General features: G+C 40.7%; 1 protein-coding gene across 2 annotated transcripts in view; it reads left to right on the top strand.

The window, feature by feature from the left end:
- Positions 1 to 20,656, top strand: part of RALGAPA2 (Ral GTPase activating protein catalytic subunit alpha 2) — a 1,332,894-nt gene that overhangs the window by 548,024 nt on the left and 764,214 nt on the right. For both annotated transcript variants that reach the window (XM_053712011.1, XM_053712010.1), the window contains 2 exons: positions 17,313 to 17,411; positions 20,312 to 20,467. In XM_053712011.1, the coding sequence (XP_053567986.1) occupies positions 17,313 to 17,411; positions 20,312 to 20,467 (255 nt within the window). The remainder of the gene's footprint in view (positions 1 to 17,312; positions 17,412 to 20,311; positions 20,468 to 20,656) is intronic.

Raw genomic sequence — 20,656 nt, 5'->3', positions numbered from 1 at the left:
CCCCACCTCCTATATTTAGAAAAATGTTTCCAATAGATGCCACTACACGGGACTTATGGCAGACGGTCCCTAAGGTGGAGGGAGCAGTTTCTACTTTAGCAAAGCGTACCACTATCCCGGTTGAGGACAGTTGTGCTTTTTCAGATCCAATGGATAAAAAATTAGAGGGTTGCCTTAAGAAAATGTTTATTCAACAAGGTTTTATTTTACAACCCCTTGCATGCATTGCGCCTGTCACTGCTGCGGCGGCATTCTGGTTTGAGGCCCTGGAAGAGGCCATCCATTCAGCTCCATTGACTGAAATTGTTGACAAGCTTAGAACTCTTAAGCTAGCTAACTCATTTGTTTCTGATGCCATTGTTCATTTGACTAAACTAACGGCTAAGAATTCCGGATTCACCATCCAGGCGCGTAGGGCGCTATGGCTCAAATCCTGGTCAGCTGATGTGACTTCAAAGTCTAAATTACTCAACATTCCTTTCAAGGGGCAGACCTTATTCCTGCCTGGTTTGAAAGAAATTATTGCTGACATTACTGGAGGTAAGGGTCATACCCTTCCTCAGGACAGGGCCAAATCAAAGGCCAAACAGTCTAATTTTCGTGCCTTTCGAAATTTCAAGGCAGGTGCAGCATCAACTTCCTCTGCTTCAAAACAAGAGGGAACTTTTGCTCAATCCAAGCAGGCCTGGAAACCTAACCAGTCCTGGAACAAGGGCAAGCAGGCCAGAAAGCCTGCTGCTGCCTCTAAGACAGCATGAAGGAGCGGCCCCCTATCCGACAACGGATCTAGTAGGGGGCAGGCTCTCTCTCTTCGCCCAGGCGTGGGCAAGAGATGTTCAGGATCCCTGGGCGTTGGAGATCATATCTCAGGGATATCTTCTGGACTTCAAAGCTTCTCCTCCACAAGGGAGATTTCACCTTTCAAGATTATCTGCAAACCAGATAAAGAAAGAGGCATTCCTAAGCTGCGTACAAGATCTCCTTGTAATGGGAGTGATCCATCCAGTTCCGCGGACGGAACAAGGACAGGGGTTTTATTCAAATCTGTTTGTGGTTCCCAAAAAAGAGGGAACCTTCAGACCAATTTTGGATTTAAAGATCCTAAACAAATTCCTCAGAGTTCCGTCATTATGATCCAAGAGGGTCAGTACATGACCACAGTGGACTTAAAGGATGCCTACCTTCACATTCCGATTTACAAGAATCATCATCAGTTCCTGAGGTTTGCCTTTCTAGACAGGCATTACCAATTTGTAGCTCTTCCATTCGGGTTGGCTACAGCCCCAAGAATTTTTACAAAGGTTCTGGGCTCACTTCTGGCAGTCCTAAGACCGCGAGGCATAGTGGTGGCTCCTTACCTGGACGATATCCTGATACAGGCGTCAAGCTTTCAAATTGCCAAATCTCATACAGAGATAGTTCTGGCATTCCTGAGGTCGCATGGGTGGAAAGTGAACGAAGTAAAGAGTTCTCTATCTCCTCTCACGAGGGTTTCCTTCCTAGGGACTCTAATAGATTCTGTAGAAATGAAAATTTACCTGACGGAGTCCAGGTTATCAAAACTTCTAAATGCTTGCCGTGTTCTTCACTCCATTCCGCGCTCCACGGTGGCTCAGTGCATGAAAGTAATCGGCTTAATGGTAGCGGCGATGGACATAGTGCCATTTGCGCGCCTGCATCTCAGACTGCTGCAATTATGCATGATCAGTCAGTGGAATGGGGATTACACAGATTTGTCCCCTCTACTAAATCTGGATCAGGAAACCAGAGATTCTCTTCTCTGGTGGTTATCTCGGGCCCATCTGTCCAAGGGTATGACCTTTCGCAGACCAGATTGGACAATTGTAACAACAGATGCCAGCCTTCTAGGTTGTTGTGCAGTCTGGAACTCCCTGAAGGCTCAGGGTTCATGGACTCGGGAGGAGAAACTCCTCCCAATAAATATTCTGAAGTTAAGAGCAATATTCAATGCTCTTCTGGCTTGTTCTCAGCTAGCAACACTGAGGTTCATCAGATTTCAGTCGGACAACATCACGACTGTGGCTTACATCAACCATCAAGGGGGAACCAGGAGTTCCCTAGCGATGTCAGAAGTCTCTAAGATAATTCGCTGGGCAGAGACTCACTCTTGCCACCTGTCAGCGATCCATATCCCAGGTGTATATACTGAGTATATTAACCTGATGTATAATTAACAATGATGAAAAAGTTTTTGTTCTCTTTATCTCCTTTGCTGAAAAAAGTATGATAATGCAACAAGAGATGTTAATGATGGCCACTAGATGGCATTAAGTAACACAAAAATAAAATGTATTTTGTATTAAGTGAACACAGGTGAAAATAGGTGTGGTTGGTGGTGCTACAGCCTTTATAAGGTTTGTTTTTAGAGTTGAATGTTAGACATGAATAAGGACATGGGTCCGAAACGTTGTCTGTTTTAAAGTGGCTAAATAAAGACATGATGTTTTAATACAATTGGTGGTGCAGCTATACTATTATTTTTGGACTGTTTTCTTGGGACCTTGGTGCAGGTCCAATAGTTGGCACACCTGCAAACAAGTTTTGCTACACCCTTGGTGCTTGGGCAATTTCTGTCATATCCCAGGTGTAGAGAACTGGGGGGCGGATTTTCTAAGTCGCCAGACTTTTCATCTGGTGGAATGGGAACTCCATCCGGAGGTGTTTGCTCAATTGGTTCTCCGTTGGGGCAAACCAGAATTGGATCTCATGGCGTCTCGCCAGAACGCCAAGCTTCCTTGTTACGGATCCAGGTCCAGGGACCCAGAAGCGGCACTGATAGATGCTCTAGCAGCGCCTTGGTTCTTCAACCTGGCTTATGTGTTTCCACCGTTTCCTCTGCTCCCTCGTCTGATTGCCAAAATCAAACAGGAAAGAGCATCGGTGATCTTGATAGCGCCTGCGTGGCCACGCAGGACCTGGTATGCAGACCTAGTGGACATGTCATCCTTTCCACCATGGACTCTGCCTTCTAATACAAGGTCCTTTCAATCATCCGAATCTACTTTCTCTGAGTCTGACTGCATGGAGATTGAACGCTTGATCCTATCAAAGCGTGGCTTCTCAGAGTCAGTAATTGATACCTTAATACAGGCACGAAAGCCTGTCACCAGGAAAATTTACCACAAGATATGGCGTAAATATCTTCATTGGTGTGAATCCAAGAATTACTCATCGAGTAGGGTTAGGATTCCTAGAATATTGTCCTTCCTCCAAGAGGGTTTGGACAAAGGATTATCAGCTAGTTCTTTAAAGGGACAGATTTCTGCTCTGTCTATTCTTTTACACAAGCGTCTGGCAGAAGTTCCAGACGTTCAGGCATTTTGTCAGGCTTTAGTTAGAATTAAGCCTGTGTTTAAACCTGTTGCTCCTCCATGGAGCTTAAACTTGGTTCTTAGAGTTCTTCAAGGGGTTCCGTTTGAACCCCTTCATTCTATTGATATCAAACTTCTTTCATGGAAAGTTCTTTTCTTTCATGTAATTAGCAAGAGTCCATGAGCTAGTGACGTATGGGATATACATTCCTACCAGGAGGGGCAAAGTTTCCCAAACCTCAAAATGCCTATAAATACACCCCTCACCACACCCACAATTCAGTTTTACAAACTTTGCCTCCTATGGAGGTGGTGAAGTAAGTTTGTGCTAGATTCTATGTTGATATGCGCTCTGCAGCAAGTTGGAGCCCGGTTTTCCTCTCAGCGTGCAGTGAATGTCAGAGGGATGTGAGGAGAGTATTGCCTATTTGAATGCAGTGATCTCCTTCTACGGGGTCTATTTCATAGGTTCTTTGTTATCGGTCGTAGAGATTCATCTCTTACCTCCCTTTTCAGATCGACGATATACTCTTATTTATATACCATTACCTCTGCTGATTTTCGTTTCAATACTGGTTTGGCTTTCTACAAACATGTAGATGAGTGTCCTGGGGTAAGTAAATCTTATTTTCTGTGACACTCTAAGCTATGGTTGGGCACTTTATTTATAAAGTTCTAAATATATGTATTCAAACATTTATTTGCCTTGACTCAGGATGTTCAACATTCCTTATTTACAGACAGTCAGTTTCATATTTGGGATAATGCATTTGAATCAATCTTTTTTTCTTACCTTAAAATTTGACTCTTTTTTTCCCTGTGGGCTGTTAGGCTCGCGGGGGCTGAAAATGCTTCATTTTATTGCGTCATTCTTGGCGCGGACTTTTTTGGCGCAAAAAATCTTTTCTGTTGCGTCATTTTTGACGTCCTTTTGCGCCAAAAATGTCGGCGTTCCGGATGTGGCGTCATTTTTGGCACCAAAAAGCATTTAGGCGCCAAATAATGTGGGCGTCTTATTTGGCGCTAAAAAATATGGGCGTCGCTTTTGTCTCCACATTATTTCAGTCTCATTTTTTCTTTGCTTCTGGTTACTAGAAGCTTGTTTATTGGCATTTTTTCCCATTCCTGAAACTGTCATTTAAGGAATTTGATCAATTTTGCTTTATATGTTATTTTTTCTCTTACATATTGCAAGATGTCTCACGTTGCATCTGAGTCAGAAGATACTTCAGGAAAATCGCTGTCTAGTGCTGGAACTACCAAAGCTAAGTGTATCTGCTGTAAACTTTTGGTAGCTATTCCTCCGGCTGTTGTTTGTATTAATTGTCATGACAAACTTGTTAATGCAGATAATATTTCCTTTAGTAATGTACCATTGCCTGTTGCAGTTCCTTCAACATCTAAGGTGCAGAATGTTCCTGATAACATAAGAGATTTTGTTTCTGAATCCATCAAGAAGGCTATGTCTGTTATTTCTCCTTCTAGTAAACATAAAAAATCTTTTAAAACTTCTCTCTCTACAGATGAATTTTTAAATGAACATCATCATTCTGATTCTGATGACTCTTCTGGTTCAGAGGATTCTGTCTCAGAGATTGATGCTGATAAATCTTCATATTTATTTAAAATGGAATTTATTCGTTCTTTACTTAAAGAAGTACTAATTGCTTTAGAAATAGAGGATTCTGGTTCTCTTGATACTAATTCTAAACGTTTAGATAAGGTATTTAAATCTCCTGTGGTTATTCCAGAAGTTTTTCCTGTTCCTAATGCTATTTCTGAAGTAATTTCCAGAGAATGGGATAAATTGGGTAATTCATTTACTCCTTCTAAACGTTTTAAGCAATTATATCCTGTGCCGTCTGACAGATTAGAATTTTGGGACAAAATCCCTAAAGTTGATGGGGCTATTTCTACCCTTGCTAAACGTACTACTATTCCTACGTCAGATGGTACTTCGTTTAAGGATCCTTTAGATAGGAAAATGGAATCCTTTCTAAGAAAAGCTTATCTGTGTTCAGGTAATCTTCTTAGACCTGCTATATCATTGGCTGATGTTGCTGCAGCTTCAACTTTTTGGTTGGAGACTTTAGCGCAACAAGTAACAGATCATTATTCTCATAATATTATTATTCTTCTTCAGCATGCTAATAATTTTATCTGTGATGCCATTTTTTCTATTATCAGAGTTGATGTCAGGTTTATGTCTCTAGCTATTTTAGCTAGAAGAGCTTTATGGCTTAAAACTTGGAATGCTGATATGGCTTCTAAATCAACTCTACTTTCCATTTCTTTCCAGGGTAACAAATTATTTGGTTCTCAGTTGGATTCTATTATCTCAACTGTTACTGGTGGGAAAGGAACTTTTTTACCACAGGATAAAAAATCTAAGGGTAAAAACAGGGCTAATAATCGTTTTCGTTCCTTTCGTTTCAACAAAGAACAAAAGCCTGATCCTTCATCCTCAGGAGCAGTTTCAGTTTGGAAACCATCTCCAGTCTGGAATAAATCCAAGCCTTCTAGAAAGGCAAAGCCCGCTTCTAAGTCCTCATGAAGGTGCGGCCCTCATTCCAGATCAGCTGGTAGGGGGCAGGTTACGTTTTTTCAAAGAAATTTGGATCAATTCTGTTCACAATCTTTGGATTCAGAACATTGTTTCAGAAGGGTACAGAATTGGTTTCAAGATGAGACCTCCTGCAAAGAGATTTTTTCTTTCCCGTGTCCCAGTAAATCCAGTGAAAGCTCAAGCATTTCTGAATTGTGTTTCAGATCTAGAGTTGGCTGGAGTAATTATGCCAGTTCCAGTTCTGGAACAGGGGATGGGGTTTTATTCAAATCTCTTCATTGTACCAAAGAAGGAGAATTCCTTCAGACCAGTTCTGGATCTAAAAATATTGAATCGTTATGTAAGAATACCAACGTTCAAAATGGTAACTGTAAGGACTATCTTGCCTTTTGTTCAGCAAGGGCATTATATGTCCACAATAGATTTACAGGATGCATATCTGCATATTCCGATTCATCCAGATCATTATCAGTTCCTGAGATTCTCTTTTCTGGACAAGCATTACCAGTTTGTGGCTCTGCCGTTTGGCCTAGCTACAGCTCCAAGAATTTTTACAAAGGTTCTCGGTGCCCTTCTGTCTGTAATCAGAGAACAGGGTATTGTGGTATTTCCTTATTTGGACGATATCTTGGTACTTGCTCAGTCTTTACATTTAGCAGAATCTCATACGAATCGACTTGTGTTGTTTCTTCAAGATCATGGTTGGAGGATCAATTCACCAAAAAGTTCATTGATTCCTCAGACAAGGGTAACCTTTCTGGGTTTCCAGATAGATTCAGTGTCCATGACTCTGTCTTTAACAGACAAGAGACGTCTAAAATTGATTTCAGCTTGTCGAAACCTTCAGTCACAATCATTCCCTTCGGTAGCTTTATGCATGGAAATTCTAGGTCTTATGACTGCTGCATCGGACGCGATCCCCTTTGCTCGTTTTCACATGCAACCTCTTCAGCTCTGTATGCTGAATCAATGGTGCAAGGATTACACAAAGATATCTCAATTAATATCTTTAAAACCGATTGTACGACACTCTCTAACGTGGTGGACAGATCACCATCGTTTAATTCAGGGGGCTTCTTTTGTGCTTCCGACCTGGACTGTAATTTCAACAGATGCAAGTCTCACAGGTTGGGGAGCTGTTTGGGGATCTCTGACGGCACAAGGAGTTTGGGAATCTCAGGAGGTGAGATTACCGATCAATATTTTGGAACTCCGTGCAATTTTCAGAGCTCTTCAGTCTTGGCCTCTTCTGAAGAGAGAATCGTTCATTTGTTTTCAGACAGACAATGTCACAACTGTGGCATACATCAATCATCAAGGAGGGACTCACAGTCCTCTGGCTATGAAAGAAGTATCTCGAATTCTGGTTTGGGCGGAATCCAGCTCCTGTCTAATCTCTGCGGTTCATATCCCAGGTATAGACAATTGGGAAGCGGATTATCTCAGTCGCCAAACGTTGCATCCGGGCGAATGGTCTCTTCACCCAAAGGTATTTCTTCAGATTGTTCAAATGTGGGAGCTTCCAGAAATAGATCTGATGGCGTCTCATCTAAACAAGAAACTTCCCAGGTATCTGTCCAGATCCCGGGATCCTCAGGCGGAAGCAGTGGATGCATTATCACTTCCTTGGAAGTATCATCCTGCTTATATCTTTCCGCCTCTAGTTCTTCTTCCAAGAGTAATCTCCAAGATTCTGAAGGAATGCTAGTTTGTTCTGCTGGTAGCTCCGGCATGGCCTCACAGGTTTTGGTATGCGGATCTTGTCCGGATGGCCTCTTGCCATCCGTGGACTCTTCCGCTACGACCAGACCTTCTGTCGCAAGGTCCTTTTTTCCATCAGGATCTCAAATCCTTAAATTTAAAGGTATGGAGATTGAACGCTTGATTCTTGGTCAAAGAGGTTTCTCTGACTCTGTGATTAATACTATGTTACAGGCTCGTAAATCTGTATCCAGAGAGATATATTATAGAGTCTGGAAGACTTATATTTCTTGGTGTCTTTCTCATCATTTTTCTTGGCATTCTTTTAGAATTCCGAGAATTTTACAGTTTCTTCAGTATGGTTTAGATAAAGGTTTATCCGCAAGTTCTTTGAAAGGACAAATCTCTGCTCTTTCTGTTCTTTTTCACAGAAAGATTGCTAATCTTCCTGATATTCATTGTTTTGTACAAGCTTTGGTTCGTATAAAACCTGTCATTAAGTCAATTTCTCCTCCTTGGAGTTTGAATTTGGTTCTGGGGGCTCTTCAAGCTCCTCCGTTTGAACCTATGCATTCATTGGACATTAAATTACTTTCTTGGAAAGTTTTGTTCCTTTTGGCCATCTCTTCTGCCAGAAGAGTTTCTGATTTATCTGCTCTTTCTTGTGAGTCTCCTTTTCTGATTTTTCATCAGGATAAGGCAGTGTTGCGAACTTCTTTTGAATTTTTACCTAAAGTTGTGAATTCCAACAACATTAGTAGAGAAATTGTGGTTCCTTCATTATGTCCTAATCCTAAGAATTCTAAGGAGAAATCGTTGCATTCTTTGGATGTTGTTAGAGCTTTGAAATATTATGTTGAAGCTACTAAGTCTTTCCGAAAGACTTCTAGTTTATTTGTTATCTTTTCCGGTTCTAGAAAAGGCCAGAAAGCTTCTGCCATTTCTTTGGCATCTTGGTTGAAATCTTTAATTCATCTTGCCTATGTTGAGTCGGGTAAAACTCCGCCTCAAAGGATTACAGCTCATTCTACTAGGTCAGTTTCTACTTCCTGGGCGTTTAGGAATGAAGCTTCGATTGATCAGATTTGCAAAGCAGCAACTTGGTCCTCTTTGCATACTTTTACTAAATTCTACCATTTTGATGTATTTTCTTCTTCTGAAGCAGTTTTTGGTAGAAAAGTACTTCAGGCAGCGGTTTCAGTTTGAATCTTCTGCTTATGTTTTTCATTAAACTTTCTTTTGGGTGTGGATTATTTTCAGCAGGAATTGGCTGTCTTTATTTTATCCCTCCCTCTCTAGTGACTCTTGCGTGGAAAGATCCACATCTTGGGTAATCATTATCCCATACGTCACTAGCTCATGGACTCTTGCTAATTACATGAAAGAAAACATAATTTATGTAAGAACTTACCTGATAAATTAATTTCTTTCATATTTGCAAGAGTCCATGAGTCCCGCCCTTTTTTTGTGGTGGTTATGATTTTTGTATAAAGCACAATTATTCCAATTCCTTATTTTATATGCTTTCGCACTTTTTTATCACCCCACTTCTTGGCTATTCGTTAAACTGAATTGTGGGTGTGGTGAGGGGTGTATTTATAGGCATTTTGAGGTTTGGGAAACTTTGCCCCACCTGGTAGGAATGTATATCCCATACGTCACTAGCTCATGGACTCTTGCTAATATGAAAGAAATGAATTTATCAGGTAAGTTCTTACATAAATTATGTTTCTCCAACATAGGTGTGTCCGGTCCACGGCGTCATCCTTACTTGTGGGATATTCTCTTCCCCAACAGGAAATGGCAAAGAGCCCAGCAAAGCTGGTCACATGATCCCTCCTAGGCTCCGCCTACCCCAGTCATTCTCTTTGCCGTTGTACAGGCAACATCTCCACGGAGATGGCTTAGAGTTTTTTAGTGTTTAACTGTAGTTTTTATTATTCAATCAAGAGTTTGTTATTTTGAAATAGTGCTGGTATGTACTATTTACTCAGAAACAGAAAAGAGATGAAGATTTCTGTTTGTATGAGGAAAATGATTTTAGCAACCGTCACTAAAATCCATGGCTGTTCCACACAGGACTGTTGAGAGCAATTAACTTCAGTTGGGGGAACAGTGAGCAGTCTCTTGCTGCTTGAGGTATGACACATTCTAACAAGACGATGTAATGCTGGAAGCTGTCATTTTCCCTATGGGATCCGGTAAGCCATGTTTATTAAGATCGTAAATAAGGGCTTCACAAGGGCTTATTAAGACTGTAGACTTTTTCTGGGCTAAATCGATTCATTATTAACACATATTTAGCCTTGAGGAATCATTTATTCTGGGTATTTTGATATAATAATATCGGCAGGCACTGTTTTAGACACCTTATTCTCTGGGGCTTTCCCAAATCATAGGCAGAGCCTCATTTTCGCGCCGGTGTTGCGCACTTGTTTTTGAGAGGCATGACATGCAGTCGCATGTGAGAGGAGCTCTGATACTTAGAAAAGACTTTCTGAAGGCGTCATTTGGTATCGTATTCCCCTTTGGGCTTGGTTGGGTCTCAGCAAAGCAGATACCAGGGACTGTAAAGGGGTTAAAGTTAAGAACGGCTCCGGTTCCGTTATTTTAAGGGTTAAAGCTTCCAAATTTGGTGTGCAATACTTTTAAGGCTTTAAGACACTGTGGTGAAAATTTGGTGAATTTTGAACAATTCCTTCATGTTTTTTCGAAATTGCAGTAATAAAGTGTGTTCAGTTTAAAATTTAAAGTGACAGTAACGGTTTTATTTTAAAACGTTTTTTGTACTTTGTTATCAAGTTTATGCCTGTTTAACATGTCTGAACTACCAGATAGACTGTGTTCTGAATGTGGGGAAGCCAGAATTCCTATTCATTTAAATAAATGTGATTTATGTGACAATGACAATGATGCCCAAGATGATTCCTCAAGTGAGGGGAGTAAGCATGGTACTGCATCATTCCCTCCTTCGTCTACACGAGTCTTGCCCACTCAGGAGGCCCCTAGTACATCTAGCGCGCCAATACTCCTTACTATGCAACAATTAACGGCTGTAATGGATAATTCTGTCAAAAACATTTTAGCCAAAATGAACACTTATCAGCGTAAGCGCGACTGCTCTGTTTTAGATACTGAAGAGCATGACGACGCTGATAATAATGGTTCTGAAGGGCCCCTAACCCAGTCTGATGGGGCCAGGGAGGTTTTGTCTGAGGGAGAAATTACTGATTCAGGGAACATTTCTCAACAAGCTGAACCTGATGTGATTACGTTTAAATTTAAGTTGGAACATCTCCGCATTCTGCTTAAGGAGGTATTATCCACTCTGGATGATTGTGACAAGTTGGTCATTCCAGAGAAACTATGTAAAATGGACAAGTTCCTAGAGGTCCCGGGGCTCCCAGAAGCTTTTCCTATACCCAAGCGGGTGGCGGACATTGTTAATAAAGAATGGGAAAGGCCCGGTATTCCTTTCGTCCCTCCCCCCATATTTAAAAAATTGTTTCCTATGGTCGACCCCAGAAAGGACTTATGGCAGACAGTCCCCAAGGTCGAGGGAGCGGTTTCCACTTTAAACAAACGCACCACTATACCCATAGAGGATAGTTGTGCTTTCAAAGATCCTATGGATAAAAAATTAGAAGGTTTACTTAAAAAGATGTTTGTTCAGCAGGGTTACCTTCTACAACCAATTTCATGCATTGTCCCTGTAGCTACAGCCGCATGTTTCTGGTTCGATGAGCTGATAAAGGCGGTCGATAGTGATTCTCCTCCTTATGAGGAGATTATGGACAGAATCAATGCTCTCAAATTGGCTAATTCTTTCACCCTAGACGCCACTTTGCAATTGGCTAGGTTAGCGGCTAAGAATTCTGGGTTTGCTATTGTGGCGCGCAGAGCGCTTTGGTTGAAATCTTGGTCAGCTGATGCGTCTTCCAAGAACAAGCTACTTAACATTCCTTTCAAGGGGAAAACGCTGTTTGGCCCTGACTTGAAAGAGATTATCTCTGATATCACTGGGGGTAAGGGCCACGCCCTTCCTCAGGATCGGCCTTTCAAGGCAAAAAATAAACCTAATTTTCGTCCCTTTCGTAGAAATGGACCAGCCCAAAGTGCTACGTCCTCTAAGCAAGAGGGTAATACTTCTCAAGCCAAGCCAGCTTGGAGACCAATGCAAGGCTGGAACAAGGGAAAGCAGGCCAAGAAACCTGCCACTGCTACCAAGACAGCATGAAATGTTGGCCCCCGATCCGGGACCGGATCTGGTGGGGGGCAGACTCTCTCTCTTCGCTCAGGCTTGGGCAAGAGATGTTCTGGATCCTTGGGCGCTAGAAATAGTCTCCCAAGGTTATCTTCTGGAATTCAAGGGGCTTCCCCCAAGGGGGAGGTTCCACAGGTCTCAGTTGTCTTCAGACCACATAAAAAGACAGGCATTCTTACATTGTGTAGAAGACCTGTTAAAAATGGGAGTGATTCATCCTGTTCCATTAAGAGAACAAGGGATGGGGTTCTACTCCAATCTGTTCATAGTTCCCAAAAAAGAGGGAACGTTCAGACCAATCTTAGATCTCAAGATCTTAAACAAGTTTCTCAAGGTTCCATCGTTCAAGATGGAAACCATTCGAACTATTCTTCCTTCCATCCAGGAAGGTCAATTCATGACCACGGTGGATTTAAAGGATGCGTATCTACATATTCCTATCCACAAGGAACATCATCGGTTCCTAAGGTTCGCATTCCTGGACAAGCATTACCAGTTCGTGGCGCTTCCTTTCGGATTAGCCACTGCTCCAAGGATTTTCACAAAGGTACTAGGGTCCCTTCTAGCTGTGCTAAGACCAAGGGGCATTGCTGTAGTACCTTACTTGGACGACATTCTGATTCAAGCGTCGTCCCTTCCTCAAGCAAAGGCTCACACGGACATTGTCCTGGCCTTTCTCAGATCTCACGGATGGAAAGTGAACGTGGAAAAGAGTTCTCTATCTCCGTCAACAAGGGTTCCCTTCTTGGGAACAATAATAGACTCCTTAGAAATGAGGATTTTTCTGACAGAGGCCAGAAAAACAAAACTTCTAGACTCTTGTCGGATACTTCATTCCGTTCCTCTTCCTTCCATAGCGCAGTGCATGGAAGTGATCGGCTTGATGGTAGCGGCAATGGACATAGTCCCTTTTGCGTGCATTCATCTAAGACCATTACAACTGTGCATGCTCAGTCAGTGGAATGGGGACTATACAGACTTGTCTCCAAAGATACAAGTAAATCAGAGGACCAGAGACTCACTCCGTTGGTGGCTGTCCCTGGACAACCTGTCACAAGGGATGACATTCCGCAGACCGGAGTGGGTCATCGTCACGACCGACGCCAGTCTGATGGGCTGGGGCGCGGTCTGGGGATCCCTGAAAGCTCAGGGTCTTTGGTCTCGGGAAGAATCTCTTCTACCGATAAATATTCTGGAACTGAGAGCGATATTCAATGCTCTCAAGGCCTGGCCTCAGCTAGCGAGGGCCAAGTTCATACGGTTTCAATCAGACAACATGACAACTGTTGCGTACATCAACCATCAGGGGGGAACAAGGAGTTCCCTAGCGATGGAAGAAGTGACCAAAATCATTCTATGGGCGGAGTCTCACTCCTGCCACCTGTCTGCTATCCACATCCCAGGAGTGGAAAATTGGGAAGCGGATTTTCTGAGTCGTCAGACATTGCATCCGGGGGAGTGGGAACTCCATCCGGAAATCTTTGCCCAAGTCACTCAGCTGTGGGGCATTCCAGACATGGATCTGATGGCCTCTCGTCAGAACTTCAAAGTTCCTTGCTACGGGTCCAGATCCAGGGATCCCAAGGCGGCTCTAGTGGATGCACTAGTAGCACCTTGGACCTTCAAACTAGCTTATGTGTTCCCGCCGTTTCCTCTCATCCCCAGGCTGGTAGCCAGGATCCATCAGGAGAGGGCGTCGGTGATCTTGATAGCTCCTGCGTGGCCACGCAGGACTTGGTATGCAGATCTGGTGAATATGTCATCGGCTCCACCTTGGAAGCTACCTTTGAGACGAGACCTTCTTGTTCAGGGTCCGTTCGAACATCCGAATCTGGTTTCACTCCAGCTGACTGCTTGGAGATTGAACGCTTGATCTTATCGAAGCGAGGGTTCTCAGATTCTGTTATCGATACTCTTGTTCAGGCCAGAAAGCCTGTAACTAGAAAGATTTACCACAAAATTTGGAAAAAATATATCTGTTGGTGTGAATCTAAAGGATTCCCTTGGGACAAGGTTAAGATTCCTAAGATTCTATCCTTCCTTCAAGAAGGATTGGAAAAAGGATTATCTGCTAGTTCCCTGAAGGGACAGATTTCTGCCTTGTCTGTGTTACTTCACAAAAAGCTGGCAGCTGTGCCAGATGTTCAAGCCTTTGTTCAGGCTCTGGTTAGAATTAAGCCTGTTTACAAGCCTTTGACTCCTCCTTGGAGTCTCAACTTAGTTCTTTCAGTTCTTCAGGGGGTTCCGTTTGAACCCTTACATTCCGTTGATATTAAGTTATTATCTTGGAAAGTTTTGTTTTTAGTTGCAATTTCTTCTGCTAGAAGAGTTTCAGAGTTATCTGCTCTGCAGTGTTCTCCTCCTTATCTGGTGTTCCATGCAGATAAGGTGGTTTTACGTACTAAACCTGGTTTTCTTCCAAAAGTTGTTTCTAACAAAAACATTAACCAGGAGATTATCGTACCTTCTCTGTGTCCGAAACCAGTTTCAAAGAAGGAACGTTTGTTGCACAATTTGGATGTTGTTCGCGCTCTAAAATTCTATTTAGATGCTACAAAGGATTTTAGACAAACATCTTCCTTGTTTGTTGTTTATTCCGGTAAAAGGAGAGGTCAAAAAGCAACTTCTACCTCTCTATCTTTTTGGATTAAAAGCATCATCAGATTGGCTTACGAGACTGCCGGACGGCAGCCTCCCGAAAGAATCACGGCTCATTCCACTAGGGCTGTGGCTTCCACATGGGCCTTCAAGAACGAGGCTTCTGTTGATCAGATATGTAGGGCAGCGACTTGGTCTTCACTGCACACTTTTACCAAATTTTACAAGTTTGATACTTTTGCTTCTTCTGAGGCTATTTTTGGGAGAAAGGTTTTGCAAGCCGTGGTGCCTTCCATTTAGGTGACCTGATTTGCTCCCTCCCTTCATCCGTGTCCTAAAGCTTTGGTATTGGTTCCCACAAGTAAGGATGACGCCGTGGACCGGACACACCTATGTTGGAGAAAACAGAATTTATGTTTACCTGATAAATTACTTTCTCCAACGGTGTGTCCGGTCCACGGCCCGCCCTGGTTTTTTTAATCAGGTCTGATAATTTATTTTCTTTAACTACAGTCACCACGGTACCATATGGTTTCTCCTATGCAAATATTCCTCCTTAACGTCGGTCGAATGACTGGGGTAGGCGGAGCCTAGGAGGGATCATGTGACCAGCTTTGCTGGGCTCTTTGCCATTTCCTGTTGGGGAAGAGAATATCCCACAAGTAAGGATGACGCCGTGGACCGGACACACCGTTGGAGAAAGTAATTTATCAGGTAAACATAAATTCTGTTTTTTCTGATGCCTATTTCCTCGGCTCGAAGAGTCTCGGAGTTATCTACCTTACATTGTGATTCTCCTTATCTGATCTTTCATTCAGATAAAGTTGTTCTGCGTACAAAACCTGGGTTTTTACCTAAGGTGGTTTCTAACAAGAATATCAATCAAGAGATTGTTGTTCCATCATTATGTCCTAATCCTTTTTCAAAGAAGGTACGTCTTTTGCATAATCTAGACGTAGTCCGTGCCTTGAAGTTTTACTTACAGGCTACTAAAGATTTTCGCCAAACATCTAACCTGTTTGTTGTTTTCTCTGGACAGAGGAGAGGTCAGAAGGCCTCGGCAACCTCTCTTTCTTTTTGGCTTCGGAGTATAATTCGTTTAGCCTATGAGACTGCTGGACAGCAGCCTCCTGAAAGGATTACAGCTCATTCTACTAGAGCTGTGGCTTCCACCTGGGCCTTTAAAAATGAGGCCTCTGTTGAACAGATTTGCAAGGCTGCAACTTGGTCTTCCCTTCATACTTTTTCCAAATTTTACAAATTTGATACTTTTGCTTCTTCGGAGGCTGTTTTTGGGAGAAAGGTTCTACAGGCAGTGGTTCCTTCCGTTTAAGTTCCTGCCTTGTCCCTCCCATCATCCGTGTACTTTAGCTTTATTATTGGTATCCCACAAGTAATGGATGATCCGTGGACTGGATACACTTAACAAGAGAAAACATAATTTATGCTTACCTGATAAATTTATTTCTCTTGTAGTGTATCCAGTCCACGGCCCGCCCTGTCCTTTTCAAGCAGGTCTAAATTTTAATTAAACTACAGTCACCACTGCACCCTATGGTTTCTCCTTTCTCGGCTTGTTTCGGTCGAATGACTGGATATGGCAGTGAGGGGAGGAGCTATATAGCAGCTCTGCTGTGGGTGATCCTCTTGCAACTTCCTGTTGGGAAGGAGAATATCCCACAAGTAATGGATGATCCGTGGACTGGATACACTACAAGAGAAATAAATTTATCAGGTAAGCATAAATTATGTTTTTAAAGCTGTATGCTCTTTGATTGAATAATGGTCTTATTGGCAACTTTTATTTTATAAGCCCAGAAGTATTTAAAGTGACACTAAACCCAAAAATTTTCTTTCGTGATTCAGACAGAGAATACAATTTTAAACAACATTCCAATTTACTTCTATTATCTAATTTGGTTATTTTTTTAGATATCCTTTATTGAAAAATAGCAATGCACATGGGTGAGCCAAAAACACGAGGCATCTATGTGAAGCCACCAATCAGCAGCTACTGCGCATATCTAGATATGCTTTTCAGCAAATATCAAGAGAATGAAGCAAATTAGATAATAGAAGTAAATTAGAAAGTTGTTTAAAATTGCATGCTCTTTCTAAATCATAAAAGAAAAAAAATTGGGTTTCATGTCCCTTTAATTCCAAATTTAAAAAAATGGGATACTATCATTTTTTCTGCACATTTCTTTTTTTAATATTCTTTTAAGATAGTTTTACTACATAGAACATAGATTTGGTATTGGATATTATGGTGTTAGGTGTAAGCCTGTAATAAACTTTTATACTTTTTGTCTGTAAATTACATTTTTTATTATTTGATCTTGGTGTTTTTCATGTTGGTGTAACATTCATACTCTGTTTAATGGCACAATTCACCTGTAGTTTGCAAACTGAACAGCAGATGGCGGCAGTGTATCATAGTACAATGATGAATGACGACTGACGCTTATTAGAGAACAGTACAATATAATACAGTACTCACAAGGGCATTTGTTTTTTATGGACTGATAAAGACTGTTTAGGAATTTTATCAAGCAAAGTAAATATAAACTGCGGGGGAAAAGATGGCAGATAAAGGCAGCAATGATACATTTTATACACAGAAACATACGCTTTTTATCCATACAAGGAGGCTAGGAATGTTGAAAAAATTAGGTAGCTAAAGTATTTTACAACAGGGAAAGAGAAACTAGTGTGGGTTTCAGTTATTTACTATAATAGGGAACCATGAGCTGCACATACGTTACATTAGATTGTATTGTTTCTCTGTTTAGATTCCACACATTTACATTCTATGTTGTAAAATAATTGTTCTTATGTGATTCTTCTACAGATCAGAGATAATCTGTCAATCAGCCTAGATAACCAGTCTTCTCCTCCCCCTCCCAATTTGATTCCACCTCTCAGGATGTTTGCATCGTGGTTATTTAAGGTAAAGATCAATATTTGTGTGTTTCAAAAGTCTTAATAATGTCATTTGTTCCTTAAATGTTGTTTACTTGAACAGATTTATACAGTAAAGGGACAGTATACACCAATTGTCATGTGACCCATTACACAAACATTAGCCAGCAGCAGTCTTTAGACTTAAAGGGACACTCAGGTTAAATTAAATGTTCATGATTCAGATACAGCATGTAATTTTAAACAACTTTCCAATTTACTTCCATTAAAAAAAATGTGCACAGACTTTTATATTTACACTTTTTTTGAGTCACCAGCTCCTACTGAGCATGTGCAAGAATTCACAGACTATACGTATATGCATTTGTGATTGGCTGATTGCTATCACATGGTACAAGGGGAGTGGAAATATACATAACTTTGAAATTTGTTATAAAAAGTCTACTACTCATTTGAAGTTCAGAGTAAGTGCTATTGCATTGTCTTGTTATCTTGCATTTGTTGATTATGCAAATCTACTGTGTTTACTGGTCCTTTAAAGGGACAGTATACACTCATTTTCATATAACTGCATGTAATAGACACTACTATAAAGAATAATATGCACAGATACTGATATAAAAATCCAGTATAAAACTGTTTAAAAACGTACTTAGAAGCTGTCAGTTTGGCTCTGTTGAAAAGGTAGCTGGAAAGCCCACTGCAAGTGGCAAATAAGACACTCCCCCCTCCCCCTTCTTTTGCATATGAAAAGACTCTTTACACAAACAGGAGCAATCTTGAGAAGGTAGCTGACAGTATTCACATAAAACTTTGGGGCTTGGTTAGGAGTCTGAAAATTAGAGCAATGTTATTTAAAAATAAGCAAAACTATACATTAATTTAAAAAAAAACTTTATGGACTACATAAATAGATCATCTACAAAACATTTATGCAAAGAAAAAATTAGTGTATAATGTCCCTTTAACTCTACTTCTGATACTTTAGGGCTGGGTTAGGAGTCTGAAAATCAGCACAATGTTATTTAAAAAAAAAAAAAGCAAAACTATACATTGTTAGAAAAACATTACCATATGGGCTATATAAATGGATCATTTACAAAACATTTGTGCAAAGAGAACTCTAGTGTACAGCGTCCCTTTAAAGGGAGAGTAAAGTCAAAATGAAAGGGAGATTTTCCCTAATTTTTTTTCTGCCCTGTAATTTGTTCACAATGTTCCATTTTACCTGCTGGAGAGTATTAAATTGGTAGCTCATTTACATTTATATCGACATTTGAAATAGCTGCTTTGGTCTGTTATATCCCTTCCTATACTCAGTTTCTATACTTAAAGGGACAGTCTAGTCAAACTTAAACTTTTATGATTCAGTTAGGGCATGCAATTTTAAACAACTTTCCAATTTACTTTTATCATCAAATTTGCTTTGTTCTCTTGGTATTCTGTCTTTAAAGCTAAACCTAGGTAGGCTCATATGCTAATTTCTAAGCCCCTGAAGGCCGCCTCTTATCTCAGTGCATTTGACAATTTTTCATAGCTAGTTCATGTGTGCCAAATAGATAACATGCTCACTCCAGTGGAGTTATTTATGAGTCAGCTAACAATGCAAGTCTATCAATAGAACTGATATAAGGGGGCAGTCTGCAGAGGCTTAAATACAAGGTAATCACAGAGGTAAAACGTATATTAATATAACCCTGTTAGTTATGCAAAACTGGGGAATGGGTAATAAAGGGATTATCTTTTTTTTAAACAATAAAAAATCTGAAGTTGACTGTCCCTTTAAAGGGACAGTCTACAGTAGAATTTTTATTGTTTTAAAAGATAGATAATCCCTTTATTACCCCATTCCCCAGTTTTGCATAACCAACACAGTTATATGAATATACTTTTTACCTCTGTGATTACCTTGTATCTAAGCATCTTTTGACAGACACGGGCGTGAACACATTGTTATCTATATGGCCCACATGAACTAGCAGTCTCCTGTTGTGAAAAGCAAATGAAAAAGCATGTGATAAGAAGCTGTCTTTAGTGGCTTAGAAACAGGCAGAAATGTAGAGGTTTAGATGTTGTAAAGTATATTATTATAACAATGTTGGTTGTGCAAAGCTGGGGAATCGGTAGTAAAGCCGTTATCTATCTTTTTAAACGATACCAATTTTAGTGTAGACTGTCCCTTTAAGTATAGGCTATACAAAACTGTTTTAAACGCAGCCAGCAGAATAAATTACACTCCTAATGGGAGGTGGAAGAGATAATTAATAAAATGTTTGTTTCCAATTGTTCTCTCTCTAAGTATTGGGGTTTTGGATACAAACAGAAATAAGATAAGGAAGCATCTGTGTGTACAGAAAGGGATAAAATAAGGAGATCTGGTTTTCCTGTAAGCTCAACCCATTTTGATGGCTGTGGTGTCAAAGAACAAAACCAGCTATTTCATACACAAAATTAAACCTAAAGAAGCAAGTTATCATGATTTTATTCTCTGATGCTGTGGTATGACATCGGAAACGCATTAAGGGAAAAACAATTTTACAGTATGCTGCCCCTTTAAAATTGCATGTTATGTCTGATCCATGAAACCTTAAACAACTTTCCGATTTACTTCTGTTATCTAATTTGCTTTGTTCTCCTGGCATCCTTTGTTGAAAAGCATACCTTGTTGGCTCTGGAGTTAGCTGCTGATTGGCTACACATATATCTCTTGTCATTAGTTCATCCGATGAGTTCACCTTGTTCCCAGTAGTGCATTGTTGCTCCTTCAACATGAGAATCAAGCAAATGTGATCATAAAAATAAATTGGAAAGCTGTTTAAATTTGTATGATCTCTCTGAATGGTGAAAGAGAACAATTGTGGGTTTCATGTCCCTTTAACGCTTTAGTTGTCACTGTAAAAGTGCTCTGTATTCTTTGTTTTTGTGCAGGCCACAACTTTACCCAATGAGTACAAGGAGGGCAAGCTGCAAGCATATAAGCTGATATGTGGTATGATGACCAGACGTCAGGATGTCCTTCCAAATTCAGACGTCCTAGTGCACTTCTATCTTGTAATGCACAGCGGCCTAATGAGTGAGGATCAGGTACATTTTTATGTTTTCCTCTGTTTTTGCTTTCTTTAAAAAAAGGACAACTTTGCATAAATAAATGCAGGCTTTAAGAGACACAAAAGCCACAAGTTTACTACGGCCATACAAACCTAGCACAGTTTTTGCAGTGTGTGATAAAAAATCTGCTCGGACTGTGTTTGAAAAAAAATAAATAAAAATGAT

The sequence above is a fragment of the Bombina bombina genome, chromosome 4 (assembly GCF_027579735.1).
Source record: "Bombina bombina isolate aBomBom1 chromosome 4, aBomBom1.pri, whole genome shotgun sequence".
In the NCBI taxonomy this organism is placed as follows: domain Eukaryota; kingdom Metazoa; phylum Chordata; class Amphibia; order Anura; family Bombinatoridae; genus Bombina; species Bombina bombina.
Note: the sequence above shows the minus strand (reverse complement) of the source record. Positions and strands in the feature narration are given on the sequence as shown.